General features: G+C 37.7%; 2 protein-coding genes across 4 annotated transcripts in view; one reads left to right on the forward strand and one right to left on the reverse strand.

The window, feature by feature from the left end:
* The window catches only part of rump (heterogeneous nuclear ribonucleoprotein rumpelstiltskin), an 83,660-nt gene extending 80,268 nt beyond the window's left edge, over positions 1-3,392 (reverse strand). For all 3 annotated transcript variants that reach the window (XM_089108224.1, XM_089108232.1, XM_089108216.1), the window contains exon 1: positions 3,295-3,392. In XM_089108224.1, coding sequence (XP_088964350.1) covers positions 3,295-3,323 — 29 coding nt within the window. In that variant the 5' untranslated portion in view covers positions 3,324-3,392. The remainder of the gene's footprint in view (positions 1-3,294) is intronic.
* An 85-nt stretch (positions 3,393-3,477) lies between these two features.
* LOC148956443 (pyridoxine/pyridoxamine 5'-phosphate oxidase-like) overlaps positions 3,478-15,346 on the forward strand; it is a 45,592-nt gene continuing 33,723 nt past the window's right edge. The window contains exon 1 of the mRNA XM_089095334.1: positions 3,478-3,562. Coding sequence (XP_088951460.1) covers positions 3,538-3,562 — 25 coding nt within the window. The 5' untranslated portion in view covers positions 3,478-3,537. The remainder of the gene's footprint in view (positions 3,563-15,346) is intronic.

Genomic DNA, 15,346 nt, shown 5'->3' on the forward strand with positions numbered 1-15,346 from the left:
TATTTTTGTGAATTAATATGCAACTGGGACTATTGAGAGGGAACCATGTTGATAAAACAAATCTTTACAGTATTTGCCTAGAGAACACACCCAGGTATACTGGTTGCCCCCACCAAAAACTCCCCCCCTTCCGACCCAAAGAACTCATAAGGGCTAGAAGGAAGAAGAAAAGAGCATGGACCAAATACATAAAGTGCAGATGTGATAACCTCTATGACATGTTCAAGAAATGCAGAAACAGTCTAAGAAATTTGACTCAGAAGATTGCAGAAATCCACAAGGAGGTAATTGCAGCTGACACAAAGCAGAATCAAAAGGGGGTTCTGGTGCCATGTCTCAGCAGCTAATCCCTCTTGACATGATATCCCAGACCTCAAGAAATAGGATGACACAAAGGCTGCAGGGGCTAAAGAAAAAGCAAATTTGCTCAACTCTAGCTTTGGTACAAATTTCTCCACTCAGCCCATAGCAAACCCCCCACCCACTTTACCAGAGCAACCAATTGGAGAACCAATATATATGACAGTCACTGTTTAAAGATAAATAGCAGTAAGTTCACTACATGTGATTTCTGGCTCTTCATTCTTGGTGCAAACAAACAGCTCTTCCCACATACTCTTTCATTAGTTCATACAAACAGCTCCTCTCATTTGATCTGCCATCAGAAGTCTAATTACCCTGGAACACATATTTTGGCAGAAACTTTCTGAAAATGCCTTTGAAACCAACTCAAGACTTTGAAACCTACTTGTAATTTGTAAAAACATCTAATAATAATATTGCACTACTAATTACCAATTTTCATATATGTGTTGGAATAAATTAATTTAAAATTAGTTTCTTCAAAATTTAGTGTTCCAACATTGAAGCTAAATTTTGCATCCAAGAGAAATCTGACTTGTCTACCCATGAAAAGATCTAATGTTGCTTATGTTTTTACATTCTCTGGAGCACTCACACCTTGGTTCAGGTTTTTATAATGGGTGAGATAGGGGACAATCATATTGTCTAATATTTATATTCTGTGATAACAATTGTAAGTATAGAGGATGTTCTGAAAAGGCTTAAAAGACTGGATGCAAATGAAGCTGCTAGGTCAGATAATCTATAACCTATACTATTAAAAGAAGAAGCTGAACAAATTGCTAAGCCATTAGCAGTGATTTTTGGAATGTCACTCACTTTCAAAGTGCTCCCAAGTGACTGGAAGCAGGCCAACATTAAGCCCATCTTCAAGAGAGGGAGAAAGGATCAAGTCAGTAATTTACACCCTATAAGACTCCCTTCTGTTGTATGCAAGGTCCTTGAGAGCATCATAAATGATGCACTGGTATCTCACCTTGAAAGAAATCAGTCACTTTCAAAAAGTCAGCATGGTTTCTATAAAGGTTGTTCAATCAACACAAACCTTGTTGAAACACATGACTTTGAGACCAGATTATTGGATAATGGCCTTCCAGTGGATGTCATATTGCTTGACCAAGCAAAAGCCTTTGATAAAGTACAGCATCAACTTCTTCTCCTGAAAATGGAAGCATAGAGGGTGCATGAGGATATAGTTACCTGGAATTAAAGCCTTTCTAACTGGAAGAACTCAGAAAGTAGTAGTTTATAATGCCACCAATAAAACTATTTATTTTGATGAAATTCCTGTCAATTAGTGGAGTCCGAAAGGGCACAATCTTGGGGCCCAAATTGTTCAGCATATATATTAACAACTGTACAACTAACCAGAACAACTCAATGACACTATGTGCTGACAATTGCAAGCTCTTAGGACAGGCCCAAATTAGCCCTAATCACTCAACAATGCAGGAAGATTTAGATCAACTAGACAGTCATCTGAGTAGGGTTTGCAGTTCAACACATCAAAATGCAAAGTCCTGCATTTTAGACAGTAGATATCCTTACCATATTTGAGATGATCTACTTGAAGCTGTAAGTGAGGAAAAGGACCTGGGGGTTATTGTTGATGATAAACTGAAGTTCTACAGCCTCACACAAGTTGAAGTTGCTAAAGCAAACCAAGCCCTAGGGCTCATAAAATGAATGTTTATGCTACTACCAGAAAGCTGTGTGAGGTCAGAAGCTGTACAAAGCCATTATATGTCCACACCTGGAATTTGGAATGACCCTAGCATCTCCCCATTATAAAATGGATTTTAAAGCACTAGAAGTGTCCAAAGGCAAGCAACAAAGCTCACACCAGATTTGTAAGACAAGCTGTATGAGGAAAACCTTGTATCTGTCAAACTCCCTACCCTAGTTGGTCAAACAAAGAGAGGACATGCAATTGCTACTTGCAAACTGCTAGAAAACAACCTCTCTAGTCAAGTTTTCTCCTCATTTTTTGCAAGTACAAGAAGGGGTCACACAAAGAAGCTGCAAGTCCCCCATTGCCATCAACATGAGCACTGGCAAACCTTCTCTGTATGCACTGTCTCTTATTGGAATAGTCTCTCCAAAGCCACTATCCAGTCCCAAACCATAGATGCATTCAAGAAAGGAGTTGACCAAGACTAGGCCAATGCAGTGTAGGCTAACATGGGATGCCAAACCATAGCCATGTCACACCACCAGCAAGATGTTCTACAGGAGGCTCATCACCACCTTATCTGCAGTTAAAACTAATTTAAGAACTAACTGGAGAGAAGGAAGCATGTTAAGAAAAGAATTCTTACTCCATACAGGCTATGCAGGATAATAATAGCCTAGTTAACACATTTTGAATGCAGCCCTACTGTACTTTACCCCCTTGCCCCAATGTGCAAATATACAGCCAAATTATATACATTCAATGCATTCTGCCACCCATAACTTGTTTTTTCTAGTTTTGGTTTCATCACAGTTGACTCAATTTACAGCTGCATGGTTTGAAACAACTGAGATACAATGGGAGAAGAGATAGGAAATATATAGGCTAATTTGGACTATATAGGCCTATTAGCACATCTGGAGGGGGTTGGGTAAATTATAGCAGGGCTATATGTTAAATGTGTTCTCTAGCCTATGTCTATTTTGTAGCCTATATTATGAAGAATTATATTTTTTAAGATAGGAAATATATAGGCTAATTTGGGCTATATATTTACACTTTAGGGTGGTAGGATGTGAGAAATCAGCTGCAATGATTCCAGGATTGATAGGTCATCCTTATTGACAAGGACAGCCAAACAGATCCCACATTCTAATTGCAGATCATTTTTTGTTACTTGTCTTAAAACATCACCATCATTTAAACAGTAATGTCAAAAACAAATTTACCTTTTCCTAAGTGTAAAAATTAGTACAAACCTGTCTCTATCACCATTTTCCGTTACCATTTTAAGGTTAGAAAGAGAAACTACACAGAGCTTGGGAACAGGAAAGTCTTTAGAATCTGCTTTTCTTGAGTAAAACTAGTACCCCGGATGCTCCAAAGCCTGATGCTCAAAATGAAATAGGTAGCATTGCCAGTCTTGTGAAATGGCAAATCTTTTAAAGTTCTTAAGACCTGCTATTTTTTCTGAAAACAAGATATTTTTAAGTGCAAAAAATATGACTTCCGACGTTGATATAAAGGGTAAAATAAATTTCAATATTTTCATATATACTTCACCTAATTTAGAAACTCAGGACATATTTTTTTCCACTTGTATTGACTGAATTGTGCTCTAGTTATGTAATTTGCCTTTTTATTGATTGCCTAGTAGGCTCACTAGGCCTAGGATATCGTAATTTGCTACCTCAAATCATGTCATTTGATATGTAATAATATTTCGTACGACCTGGGACATGTAAATATTTTGCCATCCTGCATTATTTCCTTGTTGAAGTCTGTTTTAAAATGGAAATCCACCTTTTGACTATTGGAAAAAAATAGTTTAGGCTATAAGCTTATATAGAATGGTACTATCCAATCTACTTATAATTAAAAACATTTATTCATCTAGTTGGAAAATTTGGCCCATCTGTATAGAAAAAATCTAAATTTGCCAACTAGTTGACTAATAACTTCTCCCCAGCAAAGCTTAATTTTTCCAACTAGTTGACTAATAACTTCTCCCCAGCAATACTTCAATTTGCCAACTAGTTGACAATAAATGTTGCCCCAGCAAAATTTTCCTTTTCCAACTAGTCGACTAGGCTAGCCTAGCCTAATAACTTCTCCCCAGCAAAACTTAATTTTGCCAACTAGCCTAGCTGGAAAGAAACGTTGCCCCAGAAAACAATTTATTTTCCAACTAGTTGACTAATAATAGTTAGAATTTATTCTGAATAGCATAAAATATGGTTAATATTATAGGGTTCTTTCAAATTTAATTATTACTATTGTGTTACAATTTCCATCTCTCTCCCTGTCTCCCTCTTAATGGGAGATTTATTTGGATTTATATATTGGGCTTTGAAGCCAGGAGTTTTTTGTTTTAATTCCCATGATAATTAGTCTTATACCTGGTCCCAAAAGTGAGATTGAATTTGGCAAAGCTTAGAGGATTATTCCTCCTGTCTGTTTAAAGAAAACAGATGCATATTTGAAGTTTTGTTCATTTCTATCTCACATTTATTGGACATAAATTGTGTATGTTCCTTCATTTATCTGTCTTTGTTTCTTTTCTGGAGGAACATTTTTGTCTCATTTTTAGAATTTTTAATTAATTTTCCCAACTAGTTGACTAATAACTTCTCCCCAGCAACACTTAAATTTGCCAGCTAGTTGACAATAAATGTTGCCCCAGCAAAACTTTCCTTTTCCAACTAGTTGACTAATAACTTCTCCCCAGACAAAACTTAATTTTTCCAACTAGTTGACTAATAACTTCTCCCCAGCAATACTTAATTTTTCCAACTAGCTGGAAAGAAACATTGCCCCAGAAAACAATTCATTTTCCAACTAGTTGACTAGTAACTTCTCCCCAGAAAAATTTTATTTAACCAACTAGTTGACTAATAACTTCTCCCCAGCAACACTTAATTTTGCCAAATAGCTGGAAACAAACATTGCCCCAGAAAACAATTTATTTTTCAACTAGTTGACTAGCAAATTTTCCCCAGCAATACTTTCTTTATCCAAGTAGCTAGAAAAAAACTTACCCTATAAACACTTTTGTTAGCCATCTATTTGGCAAGTAACTTTTCCTCAGAATAATTTCTTAGCTAACAACATGATGTAAAGAGAAAAAAAAACATACTGTTCCTGGTCCAACAAAAATTGGCAGTATGTACTTTTAACAAATGTGCTACAGCTAAGGTAAATCAAACAAACTGAATTCAGGAGCAAATAGTCTTTAAGCCACAGAACTAAAAGTCTTCTTGTTCAATAAGTGAATATAGATATATTTATATATATATATATATATATATATATATATATATATATATATATATATATATATATATATATATATATATATATATATATATATATATATATATATATATATATATATATATATATATATATATATATATATATATATATAGGCTATATATATATATATATATATATAAGAACAACAGCAGAAATGGGCACCAGATAGTGAATGGAACTTGGCAGGTTGCACAAAAATGTGCTTTTTTACATGAAATTCCATCTCTGTGAACCTGGGGTAAGACTATCTTGCAGAGTTTTGCCTATGATTGGAAAGCACACTTATAGAAGCAGAAGACTTTTAGTTCTGTGGCTTCAAGACTATTTACTCCTGAATTCAGTTTGTTTGATTTACCTTAGCTGTAGCACATTTGTTAAAAGCACATACTGCCAATTTTTGTTGAACCAAGAATAGTATGTTTTTTGTTTTCTCTTTATGTCATGTTGTTAGCTAAGAAATTATTCTGAGGAAAAGTTACTTGTCAAATAAATGGCTAACAAAAGTGTTTATAGGGTAAGTTTGTTTCTAGCTAGTTGGATAAAGAAAGTATTGCTGGGGAAAAGTTTTTAGTCAACTAGTTCAAAAATAAATTGTTTTCTGGGGCAATGTTTGTTTCCAGCTAGTTGGCAAAATTAAGTGTTGCTGCAAAGAAGTTATTAGTCAACTAGTTGGAAAAATTTAGTTTTGCTGGGGAGAAGTTATTAGTCAACTAGTTGGAAAAATTAATTGAAAATTCTAAGAATGAGACAAAAATATTCCTCCATGAAAGAAACAAAGACAGATAAATGAAGGAACATACACAATTTATGTCCATTAAATGCAAGATAGAAATGAACAAAACTTTTAATATGCATTGGTTTTCCTTAAACAGACAGGAGGAATAACCCTCCAAGCTATGACAAATTCAATCTCACTTTTGGGACCAGGTATAAGACTAATTATCCTGGGAATCAAAACAAAAAATCCCTGGCTTCAAAGCCCAATATATAACTCAAAATATATCTCCCATTAAGAGGGAGACAGTGAGAGAGACAGAAGTTGTAACACAATAGTAACAATAGTGATAATTAAATTTGAAAAAACCCTATATTATTAATATATTTTATTCTATTCAGAATAAATTCTAACTATTATTTGTCAACTAGTTGGAAAATAAATTGTTTTCTGGGGCAATGTTTCTTTCCAGCTAGTTGGCAAAATTAAGTTTTGCTGGGGAGAAGTTATTAGTCAGCTAGTTGGAAAAATTAAGTTTTGCTGGGGAGAAGTTATTAGTCAACTAGTTGGAAAAGAAAAGTTTTGCTAGGGCAACATTTATTGTCAACTAGTTGGCAAATTTAAGTGTTGCTGGGGAGAAATTATTAGTCAACTAGTTGGGAAAATTAAGTTTTGTTGGGGAGAAGTTATTAGTCAACTAGTTGGAAAATGAAAGTTTTGCTGGGGTAACATTTATTGTCAACTAGTTGGCAAATTTAGATTTTTCCTATACAGATGGGCCAAATTTTCCAACTAGATGACTAAAATGTTTTAATTATAAGGAGATTGGATAGTACCATTCTATATAAGCTTCTAAACTAATTTTTTCCAATAGTCAAAGAGTGTATATCCTTTTAAAATAGCCTACCACTGTCATATGGTTGAAAGTAAAAACCAATTAGTTAACCAAATCAATTAGGCCTAGTCCTAGGTCAAAATTGAGCAGTCCGCCTTTCTGGAACCACATTTTAATTGGGTCCATTTGGGCGGAAAGGGTGTAAGGGGTGGGACTGCTTGTAAATTTTTTGTTGTTCACATTATTGAATGAATGAATGGTTTTTATTTCCAATCATAAATAACACAAGGTTACACAACGGAGTAATGAAAAAAAGAAAAAAAAAGAGAAAAATAAAACGCAATAAGAGAAACAACAAAACTTCAATAACAATCTATATACATCAAACTAAACTAGTAATCAAAATAGCCTACTATAACTCGGTACATATCAAGATCAGGATTGATGGAACGCCGAAATCGGGCGATTCGCTCAGTAGCTGCAGTAGTCGGGTCCGCAACGCTGTAATTTTTCGAAACTCTTGAATGTCTCTCCCAGGGCGTAACACTTAACAGATATTTTGCATACTTATAGTAAACCCGACGGACTGAGCGCTTATCTGATTCGGTTAAAAGAGACCAAAACTGCGAGAGGGACAGAACATGCGGGATAACGAACACGGACTAAAGCCTTCCGAGTATATGGCGGTTATACCTACGTTTGCAGGGTAGGAGTAGTCCGTATGCTTTGCGTGCCTTTTCTGAAAAATGCTCAACCAGTACTTCACGAGTAGACCGCAGATCTGAAGCGATCGGCAGTCCAAGGTAAGTGAGAGATGGCTTTGAGATCACCGCAGTATCACCTAGGAGCACGCTAATCGGGGTCGAATCCTTCGCGTTGCGACGAAAAACAACTACTTCACTTTTGGCAGCGTTAAAAGCTAGCCCAATCTTAGCATATTCATCACTCAATATATTGTAGTTATCCTCAACCCTTGAAACAGACCTACTTGCGTTAAGTATATCATCAGCGTAATTGATGAGAGACACGTCTGTACCTAAATATATGCAGCACGTTTTGGCAGATTCTCGAAGGACTATAATACTGTTGTTGTATAGAGAAGGTGAAGTAATGGAGCCTTGCCGGATACCTTTATGGACAGGTATAACTACGGTGGATACCACCATACCGTGATGAGTGGGGACTTTAATCTTCACTCTCAGTCTCCTATACATGCTCCTCCATACAACGACAACCGAACGGTCAACTCCGCGTTTACAAGCAGAACTAAGTATATGTGCGTGGATACCGGAGTCGAATGCTCTACGTACATCGTGGCTTGCTAGAACAAGTGTATCATTATTATCGTGAGCACTGAGTAAAAGATTAGCTATCAACGAATGAACATGCTTGCGACTAGTACCACTCTTAAACCCGAATTGCGAATCGGGTATATAACAAGCTTCACTTAGGTCATCAAAAACAAGCATTTCCATGAGTTTGCAGAATACCGGCGCAACAGTTATGGGGCGGTATGATGAACAGTTCCTGGGATCATTCCCTTTTTGGGAACTGGTGTAACGACGCCAACACAGAAAACATTGGGGACAAGACCGCAGTTAAAGATCATCTGGTACATAAGAGCAACGTGATTTAACACACTGTCACCCCCAATAGCCAGATGCATTCCACAAATATTATCATCACCTCGAGAATACTTCTTTTTCAGTTTAGATAGCATATGACGGATACTAGAGACAGTAACAACAAACCCAACACTTCGGTCATTTGACGCTAGGAGGGAGTCGAGCTCTTTTTCGAACTCGTTCTCGAGAGCCTTGTTTGGTGGTGAGAATTCGTCGGTGAAATATTTATTACAGTCACTTTCACTTGGCGAAATTTCTTCTTTACGAGATTTCAGTTTCCTTTTCTTTTCAATATACTTCCAGACTGCAGTTGGGTCACCTTCAAGCACTTTGCAATTCTGGTCCATTAAGTCGGTTCGGTGTTTAGCAAGGGTCTTGGCGAACTTTCGCTTAGTATATAGCCTGATATCATTCAAGACACCTTGACGAGGACGCCCGCACTCGTTCCATAGTGTATACCAGAATTTAGATCGACTACAAGACTCGGACAACTGTACATTCTGAGACCACTGTGGATTTTCAATTCCGACTCGAACTTTTCGTGTCGGAACTGCAGCCTTTTCGGCACAGCGTAGGGCATGTGTAATTTCTGCACAGTAATTGTTGAGGAGTATCTACTTCTCATTATCGGGAACAGGTGAACCTTGTTGAAGCATTTGAAATGGGACCTTTATCTTTTCAAGTATATTATCATACACGGACTTGAAAAGGGCAGAGTCGGCTTTTCCCCACTCAGATTTTACCACCCATTTACGGTAACATTCATCGGGCTGAGTAGGTTTATTAGGTTTATTAGTAACACAGAACACATTTGAGGTAGGTAGGTGGTCGGAAGCACAGATGCTTAATTTTACCCTACATTTTCCGTTTGTCTTCACATCTGCAGAGCACAGCATTGAGTCAAGGGAGGATACAGAGCCGGAGTTATGTACATACGTGTAGTCCAGGTCATTTTCAAATACACGGAGACTTTCACAGGCAGCAACCAGAACCTGAGTTCTTGGCCTGTTGTCGCACAGGTTACAGTTCATGTCTCCGGTTACAATGCATGACAGTTTTTGTGTAACACATCCGTCAACTGCTCCACAAATCTGTCCACAAGCAACATTGAATCTTGCATCAGATTCATCGTCACGATAATCCGTGGGCATATAGACACAGAATAGGGCTGTATCAGCAATGCGTACACCGACGAAGAAATCAGACTGCTTATACAAGGAAGGATAAAGATTTCGGCGTACCATTATTGAAATACCACCAGAGGGTCTACCTCTGCCAGAACCCTTTGCAGGAACACTGAATACACTGGAACTGTCATTGACCTCAAGAAGCTGAAGTCCTTCTGTTGTAAGAAAGTGCTCCTGTAGACAGACTACGTCATATTCTTGTACTAATTGCTCAACCAGAGCTAGTTTAGCCGGAACTCCACCATTCATGTTCCATGATACAACTTTAAGTTCAAGATTATTCATTTTTTTTAACGCTTTCTGTGCTTCAGGGCATTTAAAACTGTAACAGGGATGGTTTGCCGAACCACATAGAGCACATGTCAGGGGGTTCTGGCAGGGATTGTCCTTTGAGCTGGAGTGTATACCAGCGCAACGGGAGCACTTTGGCGGATTTGGACATGCCTTTGCTGCGTGGCCGAAGCATTGACACTTGTAGCACTGGATTGGCATAAATTTGTATTCGTGAATCGGCTTATTGACTTACAAGTAAAGTAAACATACCATTTGATGCCTTTTTATGCTCTTTTCAAATATAATAATCACTTTCTGCAAATGAACTTTACCCCCACCCCTATATATACCAATTCAGGGTGTACATATGCACATTAGGGGGGGGGGGGGGTTGGTAAAGTTTAAACTTATCTCTCATTTGCATCACAAATCAGCCTATATGAAGGACATGTGCCCTTTTTCATAGCCAAAAGTGATCGGAAGGCAACTAACACCCCTTCCATGCCCACCATTTCCCAAAAAACATCCAATCAAAATTTTGAGATAGCTGTTTTGTTCAACATAGTCGAAAGATCTGGAAAATATATCTTTGCAGAGGACACTCCCCCCACAGCCCTCAGGGCAAGGGTTATAAGTTATGCCCTGGGGGTATATAATGTTATTATAGAAAGTATTGTTGTAGAATCTTCAAAAAGGGCTCATTTGATTGGAAATTCAACGGGCTTGTGCCCTTTTTAATAGTCAAAAGTGATTGGAGGGTGACTAACCCCCCTTTCATGCCCAGCATTTCCCCAAACACATCCAATGAAAATTTTGAGATAGCCATTTTGTTCAATATAGTTGAGAGTTCTGGTAATTAGGTCTTTGAGGATGATAACCCCCTCACAGCCCTCAGGGAAAGGATTGTAAGTTATGCCTTGGGGGCATATAAAGTTTTTATAGAAAGTGTTGTCATAGAAACTTCAAAAAGGGCTCATTTGATTGAAAATTGAAAGGGTTTACGCCCCTTTAATAGTATAAAGGGATCAGAGGGCAACTAACCCCCCTCTCATGCCCACCTTTTCCCCAAACATATCCAAACAAAATTTTGAGACAGCCATTTTGTTCAACATAGTTGAAAATTCAGGAAATTAGGTCTTTGAGGATAATAAACTTCCAACACCCCTCAGGGCAAGGGTTGTAAGTTATCCCCTGGGGGCATATAAGGTTTTCATAGAAAGGGTTGTGGTAGAAAGCTGAAAAAGGGCTCAATCAATTGCAAATTAAACGGGCTTGTGCCCTTTTTAATAGTCAAAAGTGATTGGAGGGTGACTAACCCCCCTTTCATGCCCAGCATTTCCCCAAACACATCCAATGAAAATTTTGAGATAGCCATTTTGTTCAATATAGTTGAGAGTTCTGGTAATTAGGTCTTTGAGGATGATAACCCCCTCACAGCCCTCAGGGAAAGGATTGTAAGTTATGCCTTGGGGGCATATAAAGTTTTTATAGAAAGTGTTGTCATAGAAACTTCAAAAAGGGCTCATTTGATTGAAAATTGAAAGGGTTTACGCCCCTTTAATAGTATAAAGGGATCAGAGGGCAACTAACCCCCCTCTCATGCCCACCTTTTCCCCAAACATATCCAAACAAAATTTTGAGACAGCCATTTTGTTCAACATAGTTGAAAATTCAGGAAATTAGGTCTTTGAGGATAATAAACTTCCAACACCCCTCAGGGCAAGGGTTGTAAGTTATCCCCTGGGGGCATATAAGGTTTTCATAGAAAGGGTTGTGGTAGAAAGCTGAAAAAGGGCTCAATCAATTGGAAATTGAAAGGGCTGGTGCCCTTTTTAATAGTCAAAAGTGACTAGAGGGTGACTAACCCCCATCTCATGCCCAGCATTTCCCCAAACACATCCAATGAAAATTTTGAGATAGCCATTTTGTTCAATATAGTTGTGAGTTCTGGTAATTAGGTCTTTGAGGATGATAACCCCCTCAGAGCCCTCAGGGAAAGGATTGTAAGTTATGCCCTGGGGGGATATAAAGTTTTTATAGAAAGTGTTGTCATAGAAACTTCAAAAAGGGCTCATTTGATTGGAAATTGAAAGGGCTTATGCCCCTTTAATAATCAAAAGTGATCAGAGGGCAACTAACCTCATGCCCACCATTTCCCCAAACATACCCAATCAAAATTTTGAGATAGCCATTTTGTTCAACATAGTTGATAGTTCTGGAAATTAGGTCTTTGAGGATAAACTCCCAACACCCCTCAGGGCAAGGGTTGTAAGTTATCCCCTGAGGGCATATAAGGTTTTCATAGAAAGGGTTGTGGTAGAAAGTTCAAAAAGGGCTCAATCAATTGGAAATTGAAAGGGATAGTGCCCTTTTTAATCGCAGAGAGTTATTGGAGGGCAGTAACCCCCCTCTTATGTCCACCATTTTCCCAAACACATCTAATCAAAATTTGGAGATAGCCATTTTTTCAACATAGTTAAAAGTTCTGTAAATTATTTCTTTCAGGATGGCACCCCCCCCAGGGCAAAGGTTGTAAGCTATGCCCTAGGGCTATATAAGGTTTTTAATGAAAGTGTTGTTGTAGAAACTTCAAAAAAGGCTCATTTGATTGGAAATTGAAAGGGCTAGTGCCCTTTTAATAGTCAAAAATGATTGTGGGACAACTAACTCCCCTCTCATGCCCACCATTTCCACAAAACATGCAATCAAAATTTTGACATAGCCATTTTGTTCAACATAGTTAAAAGTTCTGGAAATTATGTCTTTCAGGATGGCACCCCCCCCCCAGATGCCCCAGGGCAAAGGTTGTAAGCTATGCCCTGGGGCTATAGGCTATAAGGTTTTTATAAAAGTGTTGTTGTAGAAACTTCAAAAAAGGCTCATTCGATTGGAAAATGAAAGGGCTAGTGCCCTTTTAATAGTAAAAAATGATTGGAGGGCAACTAACTCCCCTCTCATGCCCACCATTTCTCCAAAAACATCAAATCAAAATTTTTACATAGCCATTTTGTTCAACATAGTTGAAAGTTCTGGAAAGGAAGTCTTTGAGGATGACAACCTGCCCACAGCCCTAAGGGCTAGGGTTGTAAGCTATGCCCTGGGGGCAAATATGGTTTTTATAGAAAAGGTTGTTGTGGAAACTTCAAAAAGGGCTTATTCAGTTGGAAATTGAAAGGGCTAGTGCTCTTTCTAGTAGTAGAAAGTAATTGGAGGGCAACTAACCACCCTCTCACTCCTACCATTTTCCCAAACACAGCCAATCCAAAATTTTGAGATAGCCATTTTTTCAACATAGATGAAAGTTCTGGAATTTAGGTCTTTGAGGATGACAACCCCCACAGCCCTCAGGGCAAGGGTTGTAAGTTATACCCTGGGGGCATAGAAGGTTTTTATAGAAAGTGTTGTTGTAGAAACTTCAAAAAAGGCTCATTCAATTGGAAATTGAAAGAGCTAGGGCCCTTTTTAATAGTCAAAAGTGATTGAAGGGCAACTAACCCCCTCTCATGCCCATTATTTTCCCAAATACATCCAATCAAAATTTTGAGAAAACCATTTTGTTCTAAGCTGTTAAAGGATTGGAAATTAGGTCTTTGAGGATGACACCCCCCCCCTCACAACCGTCAGGGCAAGGGTTGTAAGCTATGTCCTGGGGGCATATAAGGTTTTTAAAGAAAGTGTTGTCATAGAAGCTTAAAAAAGGGCTTATTTGATTGGAAATTGAAAGAGCTAGTGCCCTTTTTAATAGTCAAAAGTGATTAGAGGGCAACTAACTCCCCTCTCACGCCCATTATTTCCTGGGGTATATTTAATCAAAATCTTGAAAAGTTTGTCAAAAGCGTTTAGAGGGGAAATGCCCCCTCCCATGCCCATCATTTCCCCAAATACTTCTGATGAACATTTTAATATAACCATTTTGTTGAATGTAGTTGAAGGGTCTTAAAATTATGTCTTTGAGTATGACACGCGCCACAGGCCTCAGAACTGAGGTTGTAAGTTATGCCCCGGGGGCTTAAAAGTAATTGGAGGGAGAATCACCCCCTCCCCCAGACTCCCATCATTTCCCCAAACATTACAATCATCATTTTGAAATGGTCATTATGCTCAACATAGTTGAAAAGTCTGGAAATCATGTCTTTGAGGATTAAAACCCTCCCCCATAGCCCTAAGGACAAGGGTTGTAAGTTATGCCCTTGGGGCATATAAGACTCTTATAGAAAGTTCTGTCATAGAAGCTTTAAAAAGGGCTCATTTGATTGGAAATTGAGAGGACTAGTGCCTTTTTTATTAGTCGAAAGTGATCAGAAGGCAAATGACCCCCCCCCCCATGCCCATCATTTTCCCAAGCACTTCCAATCAAAATTTGAGATAGCCATTTTGTTCAACGTATTTGAAAGGTCTAGAAATTATGTCTTTTAGGATAACAAATCCCCCGAGCCCTCAGGGCAAGGGTTGTAAGTTAGGCTATGCCCTGGGGGTATTTAATATTTTTATAGAAAGCATGGCCTTATAAACTCCGGAGGGGGCTTATTGGATTGGTAATCAGACGCTCTAGTGCTCTTTTTAAGAGTAAAAGTGATCGGAGGGCAGCTATCCCCCCCCCCACACACACACGTTGTATTGTCCCAAAATGCATCTAATAGACATTTTGAGATAGCCATTCTATTCAAAATAGTGTAAATATCATATAACAAGGCTTTTGGGTTTGAAACAAACCCCAGGGATTAGGGGCAACTGTTGTAAGTTGTGCCAGGGGGGGGGTTTAATATTTTTATGGAAGGGATCATTCTTTAACTTTAGAAGAAGCTCAGTCTTTTTCTAGGGAAAAAGATTATGTCAGTTTAAAACAAACAGAAATTAATTAAAAAAACTTAAACAAAATAAGTTTTTTCAAAAAAAGTAAAGAACTCAATTAAACCAAAAATAGAATAAAATAATCTACCAAGCATACAACTACCACAAATCAGTATCAATAAATAAATGAAACCCAAAACAAACAGAAATTAAAATAAATAACAGAGCCAAACTCAAAACAGGCAGAAATTAATATAACTAGAGCTCTAAAGCCCTATGTTTTCTAAAAGCCAGAATATAATTTGTACTTTACTAAAAAAAAATTCTTTTAAATGTTTTCATTTTTATAACTTTAAGAAATTAAAAGTTAATTAGTATTTTTAGGAATAAATATCAGCATATGTATATTAAACTGACAATGCATAGTTTTTTCAGTAAATTCATTTGAATTTTTTTCAATTTTTCAAATGCCATCAACAAAAATAGCACTGAATTTTGAAATTTGAAACTTTGCTGTCGACAATTAAGGGTATATTTTAATTCAGGTTATATATTTGCACATTAGGGGGG

This window comes from Artemia sp. Qi Xiang Cuo, chromosome 1 (genome assembly GCF_049724085.1).
Source record: "Artemia sp. Qi Xiang Cuo chromosome 1, ASM4972408v1, whole genome shotgun sequence".
NCBI lineage: Eukaryota > Metazoa > Arthropoda > Branchiopoda > Anostraca > Artemiidae > Artemia > Artemia sp. Qi Xiang Cuo.